General features: G+C 41.5%; 1 protein-coding gene across 1 annotated transcript in view; it reads right to left on the bottom strand.

Moving 5' to 3' along the window:
- LOC122806204 (A-kinase anchor protein 13-like) overlaps positions 1 to 13,905 on the bottom strand; it is a 1,047,516-nt gene extending 1,033,611 nt beyond the window's left edge. The window contains exon 1 of the mRNA XM_044076432.1: positions 13,867 to 13,905. Coding sequence (XP_043932367.1) covers positions 13,867 to 13,899 — 33 coding nt within the window. The 5' untranslated portion in view covers positions 13,900 to 13,905. The remainder of the gene's footprint in view (positions 1 to 13,866) is intronic.
- Between the last annotated feature and the right edge of the window lie 8,253 nt (positions 13,906 to 22,158).

Here is a 22,158-nt window from a genome sequence, read left to right as displayed (position 1 = left end):
CATGCATCTTGTATCGTAGTCTGCCCCTATAAAGGTAACAGACTGACAAGGCAACAAGGCAGACTTTTCGTAGTTTTTATGGTGATGCCTAACTGGGAACAAGTTTGGATTGTGTAGTCCTGTGCTTTGACCAGTTGATGCTCGCTGGTAGCAGTGAGGAGCCAGTCATCTAGATATGGAAACACCTGGAATCCTAGATGCCTCAGGTGAGCTGTGACCACTGCCATACATTTGGTGAACAGCCTGGGGGCTGTGGTGAGACCAAAGGACAGGGCCCTGAACTGATAATGACTGGCTCCCAGCCGGAAACGTAGGAACCTCCTGGATTGCCTGTCCATTTTTATATGGTAGTACGCATCCTGGAGATCTATGGAGCACATCCAATTGTCCTGACCCATGAAAGGAAGAATGGACTGCAGTGTTACCATCCGGAACTTCATCTTTTTTACCGATTGGTTTAGTTTGCTGAGATCCAAAATGGGTCTCCAGTCCCCTGTCTTTTTTGGAACTAAAAATAACCTTGAGTAAGTTCCAGATCTGATTTGGCCTGCAGGGACTTCCTGGATGGCTCTTTTGTCTAGCAATTTTTACACCTCTAGGATTACATGATCCCGACGTCTGGGTGGAACATCTGGGATAGAAGATTTGTCTTTTGAGGGAGGGTACTGAGAAAAGGGAATTTTGTAGCCCCTGGATATTATCGACAGTACCCATGTTTCTCTAGTGATAGATTGCCAGGCTGCTGTGTACAGTGACAGTCTACCCCCAACTGCCTCCAGAGGTGGACAACTGGGCTTCCCCTCAGGAGTGCTGGAAGGGCCTAGCAGAGAAAGTATCTCTGTCACCCTGCTGTTGCCAACCCTCTCTGCCGCAAGGGCAGCATCTTTCATTGTTTCCCCCTCCGCCCCTGGGGGAACAATCTTCACGTGTGTCAGTCGAAGATCCCTGGGATTTTCGGAACCACATTTTTCCACTCTTCTGACCTTTAGGATAGGGTCTAGATGGAGTGGAAAAATGGACTCCTATGGCAGAGAGAGTCTTGCCATCCTGTTCACACCTGGTGAGAGTCTCTTTTACCTGAGGCCCAAACAAGGATGAGCCATCAAAGGGGGTGTTGGTAAATGAAGACTTAAAAGGTTCTGCAAATTGACAAAGGCGCATCCAGGAGCGTCTCCACAAAGCTACTCCGGTTACCTGCTGTCCTACTCACTCCATCTGCCACATAAGAAATGAGCCTCATGGAGGAGTTAACCACGGAGGTCAAGATTGCAAGCTGGGAAGCATCCCTGTTCGCAACTCCCTCAGCTGTAGGATCTTGCAGGGTATCTCCTAGCTCCTTCAGGAGATCCCTCTGAAGTCATGTGAAATGAGACAAGCAATTCAGTGACCTGAGAGTAAAGGTCGCTGAAAAAAACATATGCTTCCCATACCTGTTCATTGTACGAGACTCTTTGTTTGGTGGATAGACAGATGAAGTTCCTGCAAGTTCCTTCTTAGTGGCTGCTGCCACCTTCATGGCATCAACAGGGACCCCATTGGAAAGGAAAGACTTATCCTCTGGAGCAGTAATAAATGTGTTTGGTCTCCTCGGAACTGATATCATGGTCTCTGGACCGCTCCACGCCTTCCTACATACTACACACAAAAGTGGGTCGAAAGGCAGAGACACCCAAGAGGTGGAGGGTCAAGAACCAAATGCATCCAGGTAGACAGACTCATCCTCAGAAGGGGCTAGGGACTTCCAGCCACCCCTCAGTCTAAGGATTTCCAAGATGTCTGAAAAAGCGATACCCTCAGAGGGGGACTGTGGGGATCCCTCTGATTCATCCAAGTCTGTATCCAAAGTGATAGACTCTGGGGAGTCTAAATGCTTCCTCTTACATTTCTTCTTCCGAGGGACCTCCTCTGAATGTGCGGGGGGGTTGGGTTCGGAAGAGGTGTGGTCATCCATTGGGGCATCCTGGGGCACAGGCTCCCTACGCTTGGAGGCAGGAGGAGGGACAAAGGCAGGCACATACACAGAGGGAGAAGGAGCCATTGGAGCCGAGGGGAGAGCAGTCTCAGGAGACAGCACGCTCATCACCTCGAAGGCTCCATAGTTCCGAGTCAAAGGAGCTGCCCACTCTTAAGAGCCCTGAGAGCACCTTCGAACCGGGAGTGACTGCTCCAAGGCTGATGTAGGAGTCGAGCTCACCTGTGCCGAAGCTCCGAGAGGGAGAACGGGGTCGGACAAGGATCCGATGTCAACCCCCCCCCCCCCTGGAGCCGGCTAGACAGCTTCGGCGTCCAGATTCCCTTGACGGACTGAGACATCGAGGAGATCAGAGTGGTAATCGGAACTGATAAGGGAGAAGAAACCGGAGCTGACGGTTCCACCACCATGACCTCCATGCACTCTGGCTCAGAGCTCAAGAGAGTTGGAGGAAGAATCAATGGAGAAGCTGGGAGGGCCGAAGGAGCCAATTCCTTATGGGTTGGGCTTGAAAGTAAATTACAAATCCAGGGTACACGCACGTAGGACAGGCGTGCACGGTCCCTCAAAAACACCAAATCAACATACAAAAGTGGACCAGCACGTAAAGAATTGCCAGATAAAAAAGTATTTATTCCATCATAGTTTCATCAATCCATACAAAGTAATGGTGGTAACCATTACTGAAAGCAAACCGGTTTCGGCTTGTATGAGCCTTTGTCAATGCAAAAAATGAAAAAAAATCAAAATCTCCACCATTTTGAGTACTATTTATAGTGTAACTCTTAAAGGACCATGCCTCCAAATCTTACATATATACAATGTGGGTGAATTGAATATTCTGACTAAACAAATAACTGTCATAGAGAACCAAACAACATGTATATCAAAAAATGTACATCAAAAAAATCATACTAATATGGATATGTATAAAAATAAATCCATATGTATATATATATATATATCTCTAGTGTATACATGTTTATCTCCCTGCTGATGACAACTTGATTATACAAGTCTTAATATAGTATAAAGACCATATCATGCATATAAATATATAATGTATATATATGATTAATATATAAAAGATTATCAGGTCTAAGGAAAGTCACTGTTAGTCATGAGCAAAAAAATAATTTTTATCTTGTTACATGATTGTGTATTCATGGCTCTCTTATAATTGTTCGAATATGTTCAATCCAGGTCTGAAAAGACCCCCCAATTTAGTAATCCATTTGTTTTCCATGTCATTAAGCTTTTGATGCCATCCTGCTTTGAAATTTCTATGTAACATAATCCTGTCTATAACAACAAATTTAAATGTGGCAGAAGGATGTTCCAAAGTATGTTTGCACAATGCATTTGTAATATGTCTATTTCTGATCGCACTCATGTGCTCACCTATTCTGAGTTTAACAGACCTCGAAGTCTGTCCAATATAAAATGCAGAGCAGGTACACGTGGCCAGATATACTGCCCAATCTGAGCTGCAATTTGCAAATATCCTAATATCAAAAACCTGGGAGGTATTTTTGCTGGAAAATTCACTGGTTTTTAACATATATTTGCAAACAGAACAGTGGCCACATGGAAAGCAGCCTTTTAATTTATCTCCAAATAGAGTAATTTGTTGTGGTATGTGTGGAGTGTATCTCTTATAATGAGTGAAATGTGAATTCAAATTTCGTCCCCTTCGGTAGGAAAATGAACATTGATCCGGTAATATTCTGTTCAAAACCTCATGTGACAATAATATGTCCCAATATTGATTAATGATGTCAATGAAACGATTTGTATTTGCCCCGTAAGTGGTTACCAACCTTAAAGGTTGATTACATTGTGATGCAGAATTTGCCACATTATGTGATTTATATTGCAGCAGTTCAGAACGTGATAGCTTATTGGTTATATTCCTAGAAGTAGAAATGTTATGTGCCTTATAACCACGATTAACAAATCGTTGAGATAAATCAACACTAAAATGAGAACAGTCTTCCGGGGAAGAGCATATCCTTTTCATCCTCATAAATTCAGATTTAGGAATATTGCGGATGATGTGGCGTGGATGACAGCTCTGAGCATGTAACAACGTGTTATATTGTGGAAATTTTCTATAAACTGACGTAGCTAATGTATTATCCCAAAGTCTAGTTACCAAAACATCCAAAAACACAATACATGCACGTTCCATAGTAGCCGTAAATTTAATACCAAAAGAGCTGTCATTAAGATAGGATACAAATTGAGGTAGTTCTTCCTTGTTACCACGCCACACCATCCAACAATCATCCAGATATCTCCTCCAGATATCAAGATGTGGTAAAAATATGTTGTGTTGACTATCATATATAAATGTGGCCTCGTAATAACCCATGAAAAGGTCGGCATATATAGGTGCAAATGAGGCCAATAAGCTTTACCGTGGTAATAAAAGATGTTCTTGCGTAACACAAATTGAGTAAGTTTAGTCAAAAAGTTGTTAAACTCTGTTGAATATAACTCAGATTTATACAGCCAATATGATACAGCAAGAATGCCTAAATCATGGGGGATACTAGTGTATAGTGAAGCCACGTCTAAAGTGCACAACCACCACGAAGAATCTAGCTGAGAGTCTTTAACAATATTAAGGAATTCAGTAGTGTCCTGAATCCGTGACCTAATTTGACTCAACAATGGTTTTAAATATTGTGTAAGAAAGGCTGACAAAGGTTCTGTTAAAGACACAACATATTTTTACCACATCTTGACATCTGGAGGAGATATCTGGATGATTGTTGGATGGTGTGGCATGGTAACAAGGAAGAACTATCTCAATTTGTATCCTATCTTAATGACAGCTCTTTTGGTATTAAATTTACGGCTACTATGGAACGTGCATGTATTGTGTTTTTGGATGTATTGGTAACTAGACTTTGGGATAATACATTAGCTACGTCAGTTTATAGAAAATTTCCACAATATAACACGTTGTTACATGCTCAGAGCTGTCATCCATGCCACATCATCCGCAATATTCCTAAATCTCCATTTATGAGGATGAAAAGGATATGCTCTTCCCCGGAAGACTGTTCTCATTTTAGTGTTGATTTATCTCAACGATTTGTTAATCGTGGTTATAAGGCACATAACATTTCTACTTCTAGGAATATAACCAATAAGCTATCACGTTCTGAACTGCTGCAATATAAATCACATAATGTGGCAAATTCTGCATCACAATGTAATCAACCCTTAAGGTTGGTAACCACTTACGGGGCAAATACAAATTGTTTCATTGACATCATTAATCAATATTGGGACATATTATTGTCACATGAGGTTTTGAACAGAATATTACCGGATCAATGTTCATTTTCCTACCGAAGGGGACGAAATTTGAATTCACATTTCACTCATTATAAGAGATACACTCCACACATACCACAACAAATTACTCTATTTGGAGATAAATTAAAAGGCTGCTTTCCATGTGGCCACTGTTCTGTTTGCAAATATATGTTAAAAAACAGTGAATTTTCCAGCAAAAATACCTCCCAGGTTTTTGATATTAGGATATTTGCAAATTGCAGCTCAGATTGGGCAGTATATCTGGCCACGTGTACCTGCTCTGCATTTTATATTGGACAGACTTCGAGGTCTGTTAAACTCAGAATAGGTGAGCCCATGAGTGCGATCAGAAATAGACGTATTACAAATGCATTGTGCAAACATACTTTGGAACATCCTTCTGCCACATTTAAATTTGTTGTTATAGACAGGATTATGTTACATAGAAATTTCAAAGCAGGATGGCATCAAAAGCTTAATGACATGGAAAACAAATGGATTACTAAATTGGGGGGTCTTTTCAGACCTGGATTGAACATATTCGAACAATTATAAGAGAGCCATGAATACACAATCATGTAACAAGATAAAAATTATTTTTTTGCTCATGACTAACAGTGAATTTCCTTAGACCTGATAATCTTTTATATATTAATCATATATATACATTATATATTTATATGCATGATATGGTCTTTATACTATATTAAGACTTGTATAATCAAGTTGTCATCAGCAGGGAGATAAACATGTATACACTAGAGATATATATATACATATGGATTTATTTTTATACATATCCATATTAGTATGATTTTTTTGATATACATTTTTTGATATACATGTTGTTTGTTCTCTATGACAGTTATTTGTTTAGTCAGAATATTCAATTCACCCACATTGTATATATGTAAGATTTGGAGGCATGGTCCTTTAAGTGTTGCACTATAAATAGTGCACAAAATGGTGGAGATTTTGATTTTTTTCATTTTTTGCATTGACAAAAGCTCATACAAGCCGAAACCGGTTTGCTTTCAGTAATGGTCACCACCATTACTTTGTATGGATTGATGAAACTATGATGGAATAAATACTTTTTTATCTGGCAATTCTTTACGTGCTGGTCCGCTTTTGTATGTTGATTTGAAAGTAAATTAGCAAGTGCCTGTGACTTGGGGAGCCTGTTGACCACTCTCACTGTCGTGATCCAAAAGCCTGCAGGACTGAGAGGAGTGTGAAGAGGACCAGTGACTGCCTACTCCAGGTTGCAGCAGAGGAGATTGTGGAGCAGAGCTTATTGGTTCCAAAGAAGAAGACCTTGATCTCTTATGGGTCTGGACTGGCTCCGAGGACACAGATGGAGCCACTGGAGACTTAGCTTTGTCAGAGCCAATGCTGGGAGCCGACAGAGCCGAAGGCTTTTCGGTGATTTTTATCTGTTCCGAACTCAGAACCGATGCCTTGGAGTGTTTCTCGGACACTTTGGCTGGCTGAAGACCCTGAGACGAAGAATCTTGAGGGTTCTTCATGAAGCCACTTAAAATAAGCTTATTTCTTCTCTCCTGCAGGACTCTTGGAACTGAAAGCGTGACAGATCAAGCAAGAGTCCTGCAGGTGAACAGCCCCTAAACAATAAATGCAACTTGTGTGCCCGTACGTAAGGGACATTTTCTGGCAACGTGAATTGCATTTTTTAAACCCAGAGGGTTTTAACTCTTTAGACATGGTACACACAAGACAAGGAATTTTTCACAGTACCAGAAAAAACAGAACACTATCAACTAACAGCACACAACAACTAACTGCAACTAGGTTGTAACAGGTAGCCCAACAACAAAAAAGGAAGAACTTTGTTTTTTTTTGTTGTTGTTTTTTTAAGGGGAGAAGAAAGAAGAGGGAGAGCCTCTAACTTAAATGGTGACTCCCCTGATGGGAGAGCCTCTAACTTAAATGGTAATCCCAGAAAGGGTGAGGAAAAAAGAACCCTCTAATTTAAATGGGCTCTAAGGGGAAAGCAAGGCCTGAGGAGAAAAAAGACGACAGCCAAAAGCACCACAACAAGCAGAGAAAGGGGTTGTTAGACTAACGGGGGATAGTACACACTCTAATGAGTCAATACAACCACAAAAAGTTAGGAAAATAGTGATAAATAGAAAAAAAGTACAAAGTACTTAGCCTGAGCCAGTAGTGGCAATCTCGATGCTGCAAGCGGCAAACGAGATCTGGGTAGCTGCCGCTAGGCATGTTGGGATAAGGGGTAGCCTCGAGCCAGCAAAAAGCTCTCAAGCTATATTAAATCGGCCTAGTCGGAGCCAAGGATTGGCTCCAAACCCAACCAGGAAGAACGAAGGCGAGATGGAACAACATAACATCAGTTATATCAACAGATATACTAGACCTCTTAAGAAACCAGGCATACACATGGACGTTTTCACTCTAACTGTGCACTGCAACTGTATGGTAGATGTGTTTATGTTTCTCCTGTCATCCTCTGAGCTATGCTGTCTGCAGCATTATGCCCCCCGGTGGGATCACAGCAGGCAAACGGGTCTGAGAAGAGAGTCAGATTAAAACTGAGCCACAGTATCTCCATAATGCTTCAATTAAAGAATCTGAAAATCTTGTCCATAACAGGGATACCAGGATCCCTCCTGGTGTCATTCCTTTGGAGTGGTGTCCAACAGCGAGTACCTAGTGGCTAGGTAAGTCATGCTGCGTAGCTAGAGTCATCCCCATAAAAGTAACATGAAGCCACCACTGGAGCTCATCGCTTGAAAGGAGAAGGGTGAGGGTGAGATGCAATACCAATCAACTGGCACAAAGGACGGGAATAAATAATCTAGACTACCTACTGGCAATTAGAACTGCTTCTTAGTCTCAGTAGTGTCATCTCACTACTAGAGAAGGTTTGGAGCTTACGAAATAGAAAAAAAACAGCTCGATTCAGTTGGTCTTTACATATAGCATTGGTTATAGAGATGGACTTCTTAACTTTGAGTAATTTCTCTTCTTTCCTGGTACTTACTCTAAGGACAAGTACTGGTTGTGTGTGTGGGGTATCGTTCAGTTGGGAGTTTTGCTAGTGAATAACAGGGTAATTTCAATGCAATTAGGAGTCACAGAAAGTAAAACTATTTGTACATATGCATCTAACAGCTACTTGAAGGATTTGGACTTCTTAAAAAAGACTATGGATATGGTTTCTGACAGGGTACCAGTTGTGGATACTATTGGAAGACTTCAGAGATCATATGTGGAATGATGGAAACACCTGGAGAAGTTGATTGGGAGGAATGGCTTACCTAATGTGAACCTGAGCTGGACTATATTTTTTTTTTTTTTTTTTTTGATATTTCACTAGTCTTGGATTGTCCATGAAACACAATATGTTCAAACTCAATAATGCTCACAAGTGTAACTAGTAACTGATCTCATTGGACCAAAGGTCAATGACTGACTTTATAGTCATGTCATCAGACATAAGGCCAAATATTATGGACAATCAGGTTAGGAAGGGCTCTGAGCTGTCAACTAATTACTGCTTATTGGTGACCTGAGTCAGATTTATTATATATGTTTTCTTAGCTGAGTTGTCAAACCAGTTTTCAGTGGATGCCCAGAAGGATTGGCTAAGTGATTTGCTCACAGTCAAACAGCAGGCAAAAAGAGAGTGAGGGAATTAACACCAGGACCACAGTAAGCTCATCAATAGCTTGTAGCCTTAACACTATGCACAATCTCCTAGTCAGTTGAGGTGATGGCGGGACACACCCAGCCCAGGAAACCCAAAAGTGTACTGTTGGTATCCTAGGAAAGGCTAGTTGATGTTTTGCGTAGAATGAGTTCAACTCCCACCTCTAGAAGTAGCCTTCTCATGTATCTGGGGAGTTCAGGAATGTGAAACCTGAATGGAAGTCAAGACCTCAATATTTACGATGGCAGCAAGGAGCTGTAGTCATAAGGTAGCCGGCGTATGTCATAGTGGTAAATCCTGGGACCTGCCAATGGACACTAGTGGTGAGGGAAGCAGTCAGATTAAAGAAAAAGGCTTTCGGTACATCTCCAGCAGTGAAGAGATCTGACTGAGAGTTACTGCAAAACCAGGATGGCAACAGATGTGGCAGTCACTGAAATTAAAGCTTCAGTATGACAGGAGTTTGGCAACATAAACTACTTTGGTCATTCTTAAAGAGCTTTCTGCAAACCATCTTGTAATGCAAGAGCAGGAGATGGCATAATGCCCAAGCTGCCCTCAGCAAGGATGGAAAAACATCAGTATTACATAGGAATACTGTTGAGAATTGGAAGGGACACAATGAGAAACTACAGAATCTGGAGAAAATGCCCTCTCAGGAAGCACTGTCAAAAGCAGACAAAGGAACTGGTTCCACTTTAGTAGATGAGGTCAGCAAATAAAACATTTGTGGTACGACAAAACCTTTAAGACTGGATAGCAAAGTGTTCGAGATACTAAAGGCACTTCACACTTGTCGGATTTTGGGGCAAGTACACATTTTCAGTGTGGAATAGAACGCTAGGGCAGTACCTTAGGATTGGTAAACAGGGGTATTGCTGCGACATTTCAAAAATGGGGATAGAAGGGTGTGTTCCAGTTATGAAGGGATCATACTTCTCAACCTCCAGGAAGAGAGAAGAGTATAAGTGGAATTAAGGAGTTGAAAAAGATACTTTATTCAACAGCCAAACCTGTGACTCGAGGAGCAATATTTATCTGTATCCTGGCTGTGGAAGAATGGACCAATTCCTTTGTCATGGGAGTTAGTCAATACTATCTACATGTGTGGTGTGTTCTGGACTTGAAGAAGGCATATGATCATGTACCCTGGCAAGTCTAACGGGAACTGCTACAGAAGTCCAGAGTTCCAAGACCCCTGCTGTATGCCATTCAGTCACAGCATAACAAGAATGAGAGTTTTTCCACATTCTCAATGTTACACTGAGTACATTCAGTGTGGGTGTTCCACTCAACCAATGCTATATCTCATCTACCCTCATAGGTAGTTACTAGGCTATTAGCCCAAGGGCCTAAGTAAGCCTAGCCAACAAGGTTCTCTGGCTTACGCCACCCAAGAAAGTTAATTTCCTGTGCCCCTGTCGAACAGAGACACAGAAGTGATCCCCGGGGTGTATTTCCTACTTCCCATCCACTCATCAAGATTTTTCTTGAAGAAGCCTTTTAGAAAACCAATGATACGGAGAACATTTGTTGAAGAACAACATTTAGATGTTTGGAGTGACAAAATTAGAGGGAGAAAACATGATTTCATTATTCGGTCATGCTTACCTACAAAACTTTGCCTTAAGGCTATTTGCACTTTAACCAACGAAAAAAACAGTGCTGAATAAAACAAACCACAAAAGTTCAGCTACCAGTCCAGGAAACTTCCACCACAATGAAATGGATGTTCTCGAACACCGACATTAGAAAGCTCACAATAAGGTTCCACAAGTTAAAATACAAACACCGGCAGCAAATAAAGCTCTCCTGAAGGTATTGCAAGCAGCATGTAATACATGTAATACATGCTGCTTGCAATACCTTCAGGAGAGCTTTATTTGCTGCCGGTGTTTGTATTTTAACTTGTGGAACCTTATTGTGAGCTTTCTAGTGTCGGTGTTCGAGAACATCCATTTCATTGTGGTGGAAGTTTCCTGGACTGGTATTTGCACTTTAACCAAAGGACATGTTCACTACATGCTTGGGCTAAAACCTATTTATTAATTCACAAGCCCTCAGAGGATCAACACTGCCAAGGTTTTGTCAGTTCTAAGGATAAGAGCATGATCTTTCAAAAGGCTTGGGCTGAGAAGAACAGCCACTTTAATGGCAATCCTCTCATTTTAACAATGACTATCTAACAGGCGTACCTAGACAGTGTAAAGAGTTTGGTTTCATCTACTGCTTCAGCTCAACAGACTGAAATGGGTAAAACTCTCCCAGCATTACCCAGCCAAACTTTTTTTTTTTTTTTTTTTAAACAAGAAGTACCTCCTTTATTAAATTATCACTTATGACATAGGCAATCATACATTTACATAAATGAAATAAACCATACGGACACAATCTTAGCTGCAAGTATTTTTACATCAGACTGTACTGACATAATTTTAGATGCAAACATACATCACTTATAATCTACCCAATCACTGTCAGTCAAATATTACATAGCTCATTCAAATTCTGCCTTATTTTAAACTTCACTCTTCCCCTGTATGTATTGTTCCCACAGTTCCAATTTTTCCTATGTAATTTGTTCCAACCCTTTTTTAAAGAACCCAATTCCAGTTGTTTTACCTCTGCTACTACATTCTATACATCTAGAACAGTTGGTTTAGACTTTGATTTCCATTCTTCAGTAATTGCTCTTTTGGCAGCCACCATAATTAGACACAGCAAGGCCTTACCATGTCTTTGGTCAGTTTCAATTCTGTATCATAACTCAGAAAAAATCATTTCAGTAGTTGCACCAATTTGTTCAGATTATCACTGATAGAATAGTCTGCAGGGAATCTTTAAATCTGCCAACTTAATACACACCCAGAAAATATGTTCTCAATTACCTTTTCTTCCCTGTCACACCTCCATCATTTACTGTCTACCTGAGGAAAAAATTCTCTGGAGTCTGCTTTGGGTATAAAAACATCTATGTAAACAATTCCAAGCAAAAATCCTAAATCTTCAAGATTTGTTGCATGTTTGGGAGGCAAAAATATATCCCCATTTCTTCTTTGTGAATTACTTATCCAATCTCTCTTCCCAATCTTTTCTAACCTCCTTTGACCGATTCTTATAGTTACCATGCAATATTTTGTATGTTCTACTAATTATTCCTTTTTTAACAGCAGCTTCTGTTCTAGATTCTACTAAAAAACTAATGCTGGTCTTTCGTTTAGAACCCCCCCCCCCCCCATTTATTTCTCTTTGCCTACACTCTGATATCAATTCTTGATAGGGAAGGCAATCTCTAACCTGCAGTCCAAATAAATTCTTGGCATCTTCCCATTTATTACCTTTCCCTCTGTACGTATTTGCTCTCAATGCCTTGGTTCCTCTGCCAGGTTTCCCCAATAAATTCCAGGCCCCTCTTGCCTATTGTCTGTATCCCTAGTTACAGTCATCCCTTTCAGCAAAATCTCCTTTCTCCACTCCTGTGTTGGCTTAGTTCTTAGAATACTTTCTGCTACTTTATGAATATAATATTCTGTAAGATTATTGTTATTCCCCTTAAATGTCTGCATCCAAAATACTCCATGTTTCTTGAGCTTCCTCTCTGTTTCATCATCACCCCTTTCCACTTTGAATTATAGGTTTCTGCTTGTGCTATGTATTCTTTTTTAATTGCTATCCACAACTTCTGATTGATAAAATATGCCTGACCTGTGTAGAAGACTAAAGGAACTAAAAACATTTTAACTGCTTGTATCTTACTATCCATATCTATACAACAGAGCTTCCAAATTCTCAGTTTTTGTTTTATTTTTGTTTAATCTCTTCCCACATATCCTTAGCTGCCACTCCAGAATCATTTCAATCCATACTCCTAAATACTTCATGTTATCATGTCTCCATAAATATGGATATTGCTCAACCAATTTGTGTGAGGGTGCATAATTTACCGCTCTTCACTTTTCACTTAATTTGCACAGGAATTTTGCCACAAAAAAAGCAAGGCAACATTTGTTCAGAGAACTGACACTGGCTACAAATTCAAAAATATACTGTTTAATCTATTAGAATTTAAATGCAAAATACTACAGCATTATTACATCTCAAATACCAGCTACATAAAATACAACAAAGACCACAGAAAGCAGATGCCCATCTTCCCATTACCCAGGTTATTCTAAGTAGATGTCACAAAAGGCTAAGTAATAAAAAGGACTTAGCCAGTGAAAGAATATATTACTCTTATGCATATGTACTTTCTAGTAAATATTACAATGCAAATATCTGTTACGTTATTTTGTCAAGAGGCAAACATTCGAGAAGTTGCCGCAGTCTGGCACACAGCAAACTAACAACTTATAAAAAAACACAAGCTCAGTGTTAGCAATGGTATGCAGTACTACTGCTGCTAACACATTTCAATAGCCACAAAAAAACCCCACCATAATACAATACTCAAAATGTAAAACAATCATGAAGAAAGTTGCATAACACAGCGGATCATAAACCATGATTAACATACTGACAAAATGTGCACAGAATTAAAATGCACCCAGTTATTGCCACTGTTGTATTATCTTGTATTGTATTATCTTGTATTGTTAATGCTATTAAAAGGATGCACTTGCAGCATTTTAAATATTCACATATTTAATACTCTTATTCCAGGTATGGTCCCTGTGGTGTGAGGTTCACTAGCATTAACACACCACATAAATAAATCCCAGGCATATACAAGTTCTCTATATACATTAACAGGGTTATGTGTACCACTACACTAGCCTAAGTGACACCACATAAATGGTACGACAGTCAAAGTGTTAAACAGTTAACAAAACACATGGATATACATAAGTAAATAAAATGTTAAACTTACATATAATGCAGCTTGTGGTGGATTAAGTTTCATGACACAGAACCCTAGATATAAAAATAAAGGATACACTTAGATATCACAACAGCATTCTTACTAAGAGAAGAATCAATACATAAAATTACAATACTAATGGTAAGCTGTATAATTCAAGCAATGTTAAACAATAACTCCACTGTGATGTAGTCCATGATTGTTAGCACAATTTATCACCTCTGTATAATGGCCTTCTTAAATAATAATAATAAAAAAAAAATCAAAGAAGCAGAATTACTTAATTATCGTGATATGTGTTGCATTTTAGCAAGCTTCAAGATAAACAGGTAACCTGTTTGCATTTCCTGAGATACAGTAGAGTGTTGATTATCCAAACTAACTGGGAATTAGGGTAGCTCGGATAATCAAACATACATTGAATCAGATAAAAAAACTTCTAAAATCTTGTATTTTCTGCTTACAGGGAATATACTTTTCAACCATTCAGTGATTCCAGTGGACAATAAAGAATATTTTTCATACATGAGCAGGCTACAAGCTCAAAAAACATGAACAAGCAAATATGTATAACGTTTAAATATTAAGACTTTTATGATTTTTCCTATCTGAAAACTTTGGAAGGCTGAGTTTGGATAATTGACATTTCTGATAATCGATGTTCGGATCATCGACTCTCTGCTGTACCACAACTGCAATCTTAGAGAGCAAAATCCTGAAATTGCACACTAGTGATCAGACATTAGTGTGTCAGTTACTATTGTGTCATACGTAAGACTGACACCAGTTGTGACTGTGTTTAACTCTCTAAACTGGAAAATACAAACATTATCTATATGTGTCTCCAAACAGATCCGTAGATGGAGAGTACTGAGTCCATGGTGTAGTGACAACTGGCACTGAAGATTCCAGCTTAGAAACTGGTAAAAGGGGAATAATCGGAGCCAAAGTCACAGCTGGGGTGGAAGTCAACAGCGGCTCCGAAGAGGCTGTCGGAACCGACGTCGGAGCAGAGATGGGGGACATCAGTGCCGAGATAGAGGCAGGCAAACTGGCTGGAGCCGAAATCAAAGTGGGAGCCATGGTCTTCGGTGCCGGGACCAGCGTTGACGAGGCAATCATGACAACTCCCGTATGAAACACTGGAGCCAAACTCAGAGCCGAGGTGGTCAGAACTGAGAAGGCGATTCTATGCTCAGAAGAAGTCTTATGGGCCTTATGCTTATGAGGCTTGCCCCAATCAAACAGATGTCAAAATGAGGATGTTTTTTGTCCACAGATGGAGGGGTTGAGACCTCCGATGCAGAAATAGCCTCAGAGAAGGTAGAAGGAAGCAGGCCTTTGAGAATTAGCTTACTACATCTTTCATTCAGCGTCCGCTGACCGAAACTGGCACAAATGTCACAGGGAGGTTTCGCCGATAAGTGCGGAACCCCCAAACAATAAACACATTCCTCAAGTAGACCGCTATTAGGGAGTTTACCATTACAAAAAGAGCAATGTTTAAGCCCCATTGTCCCTTTCTTTTCAGACATATCAACAGTAAACAGCACAACGCTTATCTTAGAGATAGAAAGGAGGGACATACCAACAATGGTATTGGGAATACCACAAGGGTAAAAAGGGCGAATACCAACAATGGTACAAGAAAAGAGAAACCCATGGGTAGAGCTGAGTAAGTTATCAGAGAAAAAAATAGTTTGACAGGAAAGAACTCACAAATACTACAAAATCTGAAAAATACAACACTTAGCTGGAGAGCTCGGTGAAACGCTGCTATATGGCTGCGCGGCAAATGAGATCTGAGGTAACTGAGTGAAGGGCATTGTGGGTAGCAGCTTAGCTCAAAAGTTTTGGTGCACCCGAGCTTGGTATAAGTCCGACTCAGTTCCGTGGGCTCAGAACAGAACCCATGAGTGATGAATATGAAGAAGATTAACAACTTCAGATTATGATATATTACTATGCAGCTAAATTTATAACAGATAAAGTCTTACCACAAGAACACAAGGTAGTAAGGGAAAGGAAGGGGAGAAACTGAATGCCATCATGGAAGTATCGAATAGAGAAAACTATAAAGCAATTAAGACAAGAAGTGTCTCTGTTAGAAGAGTATAGAAGTGGGAACAGATCAATAAAATACTCAAGAGAGATAGAAGTGATAAAAGCAACATGCAGTATTGTAACAGATCAGGATCTATCATGTACTATCGTAAACAATAAACTAAAATATCAGCACAGGCAGAAAAACGTATATGATATGTAGTTAAATATAAACAAAAGTACAAAATAAGCAATTTATTGATGACACAAAAAAGTTTTATTGAGGATTCAGAAACAAGGCAAAATGAATTGAAACACCATCAAAAAAGAAGAAACAAATACATTTTGTAGAAATATCTATGAAGATCCTGTGGAACATAAAGGAAAGGAAGAAGTAAAAGAAAGAATGTTGTTGTTGGTCTTCTTTGTCTTTTGGCTTTTCCCGGTTATGGGTTGCCACAGCAGAACTCCAGTCCGCTAATGATTGGCAGTTAGTTTTTATTGTGTCGAGTTGCCAGCCCGATGCCCAACCTTCAATGAAGGCACGTCCATTCAATGCATGTCTTTCGAATGCCCACTCGACCGCGGGGAGGACATGCAGGCTCCACACAGAAGGCACTCCCCAACCCAAGCTGAGAATCGAATGGGAGAACCTCTTGCTGTGAGGCAACAATGCTACCGCTGCACCACCGTGGAAGTACAAGAAGCTGAAATGCACAGGATATGAAATGGGATGAAGTAACGGCCTGAGAGACTGAAACAAAGTTAAGAAAAGCTCCTAATTAGAAAACCCCAGGGCCAGATGCAGTACCTAAATTCTGGCTACAAGCATTAACATCTTTGCATGATGATTTAGCCAGGAGTAAGAAAGTACAGTTGTGTACACTTACCATAAATGTAGATGTTCGAGTGTATTCACTGTTGCAGCCATTACATTTGGGTTATCTGTCTGCAGGTAGCCCTCAGCTGGCCTGAATATCAAAGTCTTGGATTCCTGTGTCGGATGCTGTCTCTTCTTCCATGATGTCAGGTCGTCAGGGGTATAAAACATGCAGCCGACGCCATTACATCAGTTTTTCTTGCCCCAGGTATCAGGTGCCCCCATAATGGGAAGCAATTATATGTTAGGTTACACCTCCAACAAAAAGCAAATACACCAGAAAGCATAAATACACCAAACAAGTAGAAAGGTAGAGCCAAGAGAAGTCAGGGGGCTGGAGGGAGGGTAACCAGGACTGCAACAGTGAATACACTCAAACATCTCCATTTATGGTAAGTGTACACAACTGTACTATGTTCTTCGTGTTTCACCATTGCAGTCATTACATTTGGGTTGATTCCCAAAGCTATGGAAGGGAGGAGGAATTTACAGAGCATTAGGACCAGCTATTAAGCCCTGCAAGACTGCAGTGGCAAACCAGCTCTGGATTTAGAAAAAATAGGCATGTGGTAATGCTTAGTGAAGGTATGTACAGAGCTCCAGGTAGCAGCTTCTAGGATGTCCCTGGTAGGGACTCCTCTGAGGAAGGCTGTAGAGGTAGATGCAGCCCTGGTGGAATGTGATATTATCCCCTGTGGGGTAGTTTTTCCATGGTGCTTATAGCAGAAATTAATACAATGGGCTATCCATTTAGAAATGGTGTGCTTTGAAATGGCCTTCCCCTCTGCCCCTGCAGCAAAGCCAACTAGCAGCTGTTCAGATTATCTGAGAGGCTTGGTCCTGTCCAAATAAAATCTAAGTTGTCTGTGCACGTCCAAAGAGTGCAGTATTCGTTCACGTTTATTTCGTGGATTCGGGGAAAAAGTAGGCAAATGAATGGACTGATTTAGGGCCACACCAGACACCACCTTTGGCATAAAGGAAAGATTGGTCCTGAGGGAAACCCTGTCTGAATGGACGATAATGAAGGGCTCCACTGCCATGAGGGCCTATAATTCAGACACTCTTCTTGCTGAAGTGATGGCTAGAAGGAAGGCTGTTTTCCAAAAAAGGAATTTCAACTCTGCAGTTGCAGCTGGTTCAAATGGAGGGAGAGAGAGCTTTTCCGATACAAAGTTATCGTCCCAGGCTGGAGTAGAGGCTCACCTGGGGGGGCTTAAATTGTTGGTCCCTCTGAGGAAGAGGAACTGCTTTAGCAGGGGGTGAGAGAAGAGGGGTGGTTCAGTATTATAATGTGCTGAAATGGCAGAGGCATGAATTTTAATGGACGAGAAGGATAGGCCCTTGTGGAGCATTTCTGTTAAGTACTGAAGAATATGAGTTAAACTGGGCAATGTTGTGCCCATCCCCTGAATTTGGCTCCAGGAACAGAATCTTTTCCACTTTTCAGCATAAGATTTTCTAGTGCTAGGCCTCCTTGCTTACAGAATAACATCTAGCACCTGCTTACTGAGGGATGCTATTGGAGAGCTCAAGGGATTAGCCAGGCTGCAAGGTTCAGGGTTTGAAGTGAGGGTGCAGAATCTGGCCCGCCTGCTGGGAGAGCACGGAAGGTGTCTGAGGTAGGTGCCATGGCTCCAGCAGTATCATACTGCGCAAGAGGGGGTACCAATGCTGGCATGGCCAGTCTGGTGCAATCAGTATTCTCCTTGGTTTGTCCTGTTTGATCTTTAGCAGAACCTTCAAGAGAAGAGGCAGGGGGGGGGGGGAGGTGTAAACCGAAGAGGCTTTCCCAGGAAAAGGACAGGGCATCCACTTTCCAGGCTTGACTGTGGGGAGTCCTTGTCCAGAATTTGTCCAATTGGTAGTTCTGGGGGGAGGCAAACAGGTCTATTTCTGGAGTCCCCCATTTGTTCATCAAGAGGTTGAATATTTTTGGTTCCAGTTTCCATTCATGTGGGTCCATGAGATTTCTGCTTAGGTTGTCTGCCAGTGAATTTAGCTTGCCTGGCAGGAACTGAGCTTGTAGGTGCATTTGGTAGCTCAACGCTGTGTTCCACAGTGCCATGGCTAGTCTGCAGAGAGGGTACGAGTGGGTTCCCCCCTGCTTGTTTATGTACCACATAACTGGTGTTGTCTGTCTTTACTAATAATTGTCCTGGATGGATGTGGTCCTTGAAGGCTGTCAGGGAATTCTGTACAGCTAACATTTCTTTTTGGTTGATATGCAGGTGCACCTGACTCGGGTTCCATTTGCCCTGAATGCACTGCCCTGCCAAGTGACCCATGCATAGTCTGATGCATCTGTTGTTAGGGTTTGAGTGGCAGGGGTTAGAATGAAAGGGAGCCCCTTGTTGAGGTGGCAGGCCTCTGCCCACCAAAGGAACTCTGTCTTTATACAAGGAATGATAGGAATCATTGTTTCCAGGTCCTGAGAATGTTGGCACCATAGGCTTTTTAGATACCATTGCAGTTTCCTCATATGCAGTCTTGCATACGGAATTAGTAGAATACAAGACGCCATGACCTTTGGTAATCACATCGCCACAGCAGTCAGGAAATCCTTCTACGTGGCACACCTCATCACAAAAGGTTTCTCATCCCGAAAAAAAGAGGTCATTGTTCCCCCTCTACTCATCACTCATTAGACCCATTATAGAGTGCAACGCCCCTTTTGGTATGTACCTCACAAGACATCTACAATAACTGGAAAGGCCGCAGAAATACCTCAAAAAGAGTATTACTGGCCTCAAACAGATGCCCAACACAGACCGTCTCAAAAAACTCCAGCTTTACTCCATTGCATATCGCCTACTCAGAGGTGATCTCTGCCTAACATACAAAGCTATGTCAAACCCTGATCTGTTGGACATGCTCCACTTAAAGAAATCCCAATCCCTCTGAGCTACACATTCTAGGGACCTAAATCTTGTCACCACAATAAACCGAACATGCCGGAGGGATAGATTCCTGTCCAAGAGACTTCCTATACTCTGGAATAAACTACCTATCTATATCAAACAAAGCTCCTCATTAGCACTCTTCAAGAAAAATCTTGATGACTGGATGGGAAATAGGAAATTCACCCCGGGTATCACTTCTGTGGCTCTGCTCGACAGTGGCACAGGAAAATAATTTTCTTGGGTGGCAAAAGCCAGGGTACCTTTTTGGCTGGCTTGTATAGGCCCTAGGGCTGATAGCCTAGTACCTACCTACCTATGAACCCCAGGGCTTGCAGAATTTTCCTTGCAGATAGCTGGGTCTTTGTGGCCAGTAATTTGAAGTAGGCTGTCAAATAAACTTGTTTCTCTGGCGTGAGGAAAGCCATCTGGGAAGTTGTGTTCAAGCTTGCTCCCAGGAATACAATCTGTTGGCATGGTACTAGGTGAGATATCTTTTTGTTTATGGTGTACCCCAGCAAAGTTAGAAGTTTCTTTACAAATGCAAGATGTTTTAATAGCATGTCCTGGCTTTCTGCCTGCATCAGACAATCGTCCAGGTATGGGTATATTTGAATATTTCTCTGCCTGCAAAATGCAATGGCTGGAGCTAGCCACTTTGTGAATACCCTGGGTGCTGTAGATAAGCCAAAGGGAAGTGCAGAGAACTGATAGTTAATGGAGCCTGCTCTGAAGTGTAGGTATTTCCTGTAAGTTTCCCTTAATGGAATGTGCAGGTAGGCTTCCTTTAAGTCTAAGGTTGCCAACCAGGAATCTTTGCCTAGCATAGGAAGCAGCTGTTGAAGTGTTAGCATTTTGAATTTTGAGATTATCAAAAAGGTGTTTAGAATAGAGAGGTACAGGACAGGACGCCAGGAGCTATCTTTTCTGGGTTCCTGGAAAGGTACTGAGTAAAAACCTTGTCCCGTTTCTTCTGCTGGGACAGGATGAATAGCCCTGATACTTAGAAGAGAGAGAACCTGCTGTTGAGCCTCTGCCCACTGATTTTGGGGTAGGTCTGGCCAACCGTTTGGGGTTGGTAAGGTGTGGAAGTGGAATCTGTATCCTTGGGAAACTATATTTAAAACCCATTTGTCCTGGGTAATGTGTTCCCAGTTTTTTGCATGCAGGGCGAGCTTTCCTCCTAAGGGAGCAGGCAGTTGAACAGGGCTTGGAAGGGTTAAGGTTAAGTCATTGTGACATTTTACCATAGGGGGGTGTCTTTCTACTTCCAGCTTTGGAAGTGGGAGCCCTCCACTGCTTAGGCCTGTGTGTAGCTTAAGATTGTAACCTAGGTGGTCTGCTGTTCCTGGGTTTGAACTGAGAAGGCCTGGAAGAGCCTGGAAAGGAACAATTCTTAGAAGGCCAATGCCTACTAAATCTGGGAGGCTGTACTTGCAGGAAATCTTTAACAGTTTGCATAGATTTAGCTTTTTCCTCCATCTTTTTAAGGACTTCTTCTGCTTTGCTGCCAAACAGGCGGTCTTGGTTTAAGGGAGCATCCAGGAATATAGCTTTAATATGATCTGGCAAGTTTTGCTCCTTAAGCCAAGCATGCCTTCTAAGTACAGACCCAGTGACAGTAGCCCTGCAAGATGCTTCTAAAGAGTCAAAACCACATTGCAAAGTATGTTTTCCAACTTGTTCAGCAGAATGCATTAAATCCTGTAATTCTTTATATTCAGCACAGTCAGGAATCAACATAATTTTCTGTTTAAGTAGTCCCATAATATGCTGCTGATACTTTAACATATGAAACTGGCAATTTAAGGCCCTAATGGCCAAAGTAGCAGAAGTATAGATCTATCAGAGGGGGTAGGGTTTTTGGCAGCAGTAGCCTTAATGCCATTTGGTCTTTGGGAAATGGTCTCTGGATCCGCAGTATGATTCTTGAAGAGGAACTTGTGAGAGTCAGGTGCTCTGTAATACCTGTCAGGTTTTCTGGGAGCTGGAGGTAAGGTGTCTGGGGCCAGGCTAGATTCCAAGGAGGCATCATCTACAATGTCCAGAACAGGAGGGATAGCTAAAGGCCTGAGTTGAGGGAGGAGTAAGAATTCCCTAAGCCTCTTTTTGGAGTCAGAGTAATCCTGGCTTTCCAAGCGGAAATGCTCTCTAAGAGTGTGCAAGGTTTCACCAAAAGAAAAATCTTCTGGAGTGGAAGCAGTGGGAATGGAATCCTCTGCATCAGAATCCTCACAGGTAGATAAGGGCAAATCCTGGTAATCAGAAGAAACAAATTTCAGAATCCTGATCAGAAGAATCAGAAGGAAAATCAGTTCTAGGTCTCTTAGAGGAGGAAGGCTAACTTCCCGTAATTAAAGTAATAAGGTCTTCAGCCATTCTAAGCATTTGTTTTTTAGGCATACGGGCCTGACCATGCAGTTTGGACATCGGTTTTCTAGGCGTGGGTCGAGTTTTAGGCCTTGAAGAAGATGGCAT

Source organism: Protopterus annectens, chromosome 7.part0 (genome assembly GCF_019279795.1).
Source record: "Protopterus annectens isolate FY-2018-M chromosome 7.part0, PAN1.0, whole genome shotgun sequence".
Classification (NCBI taxonomy): domain Eukaryota; kingdom Metazoa; phylum Chordata; order Ceratodontiformes; family Protopteridae; genus Protopterus; species Protopterus annectens.
Note: the sequence above shows the minus strand (reverse complement) of the source record. Positions and strands in the feature narration are given on the sequence as shown.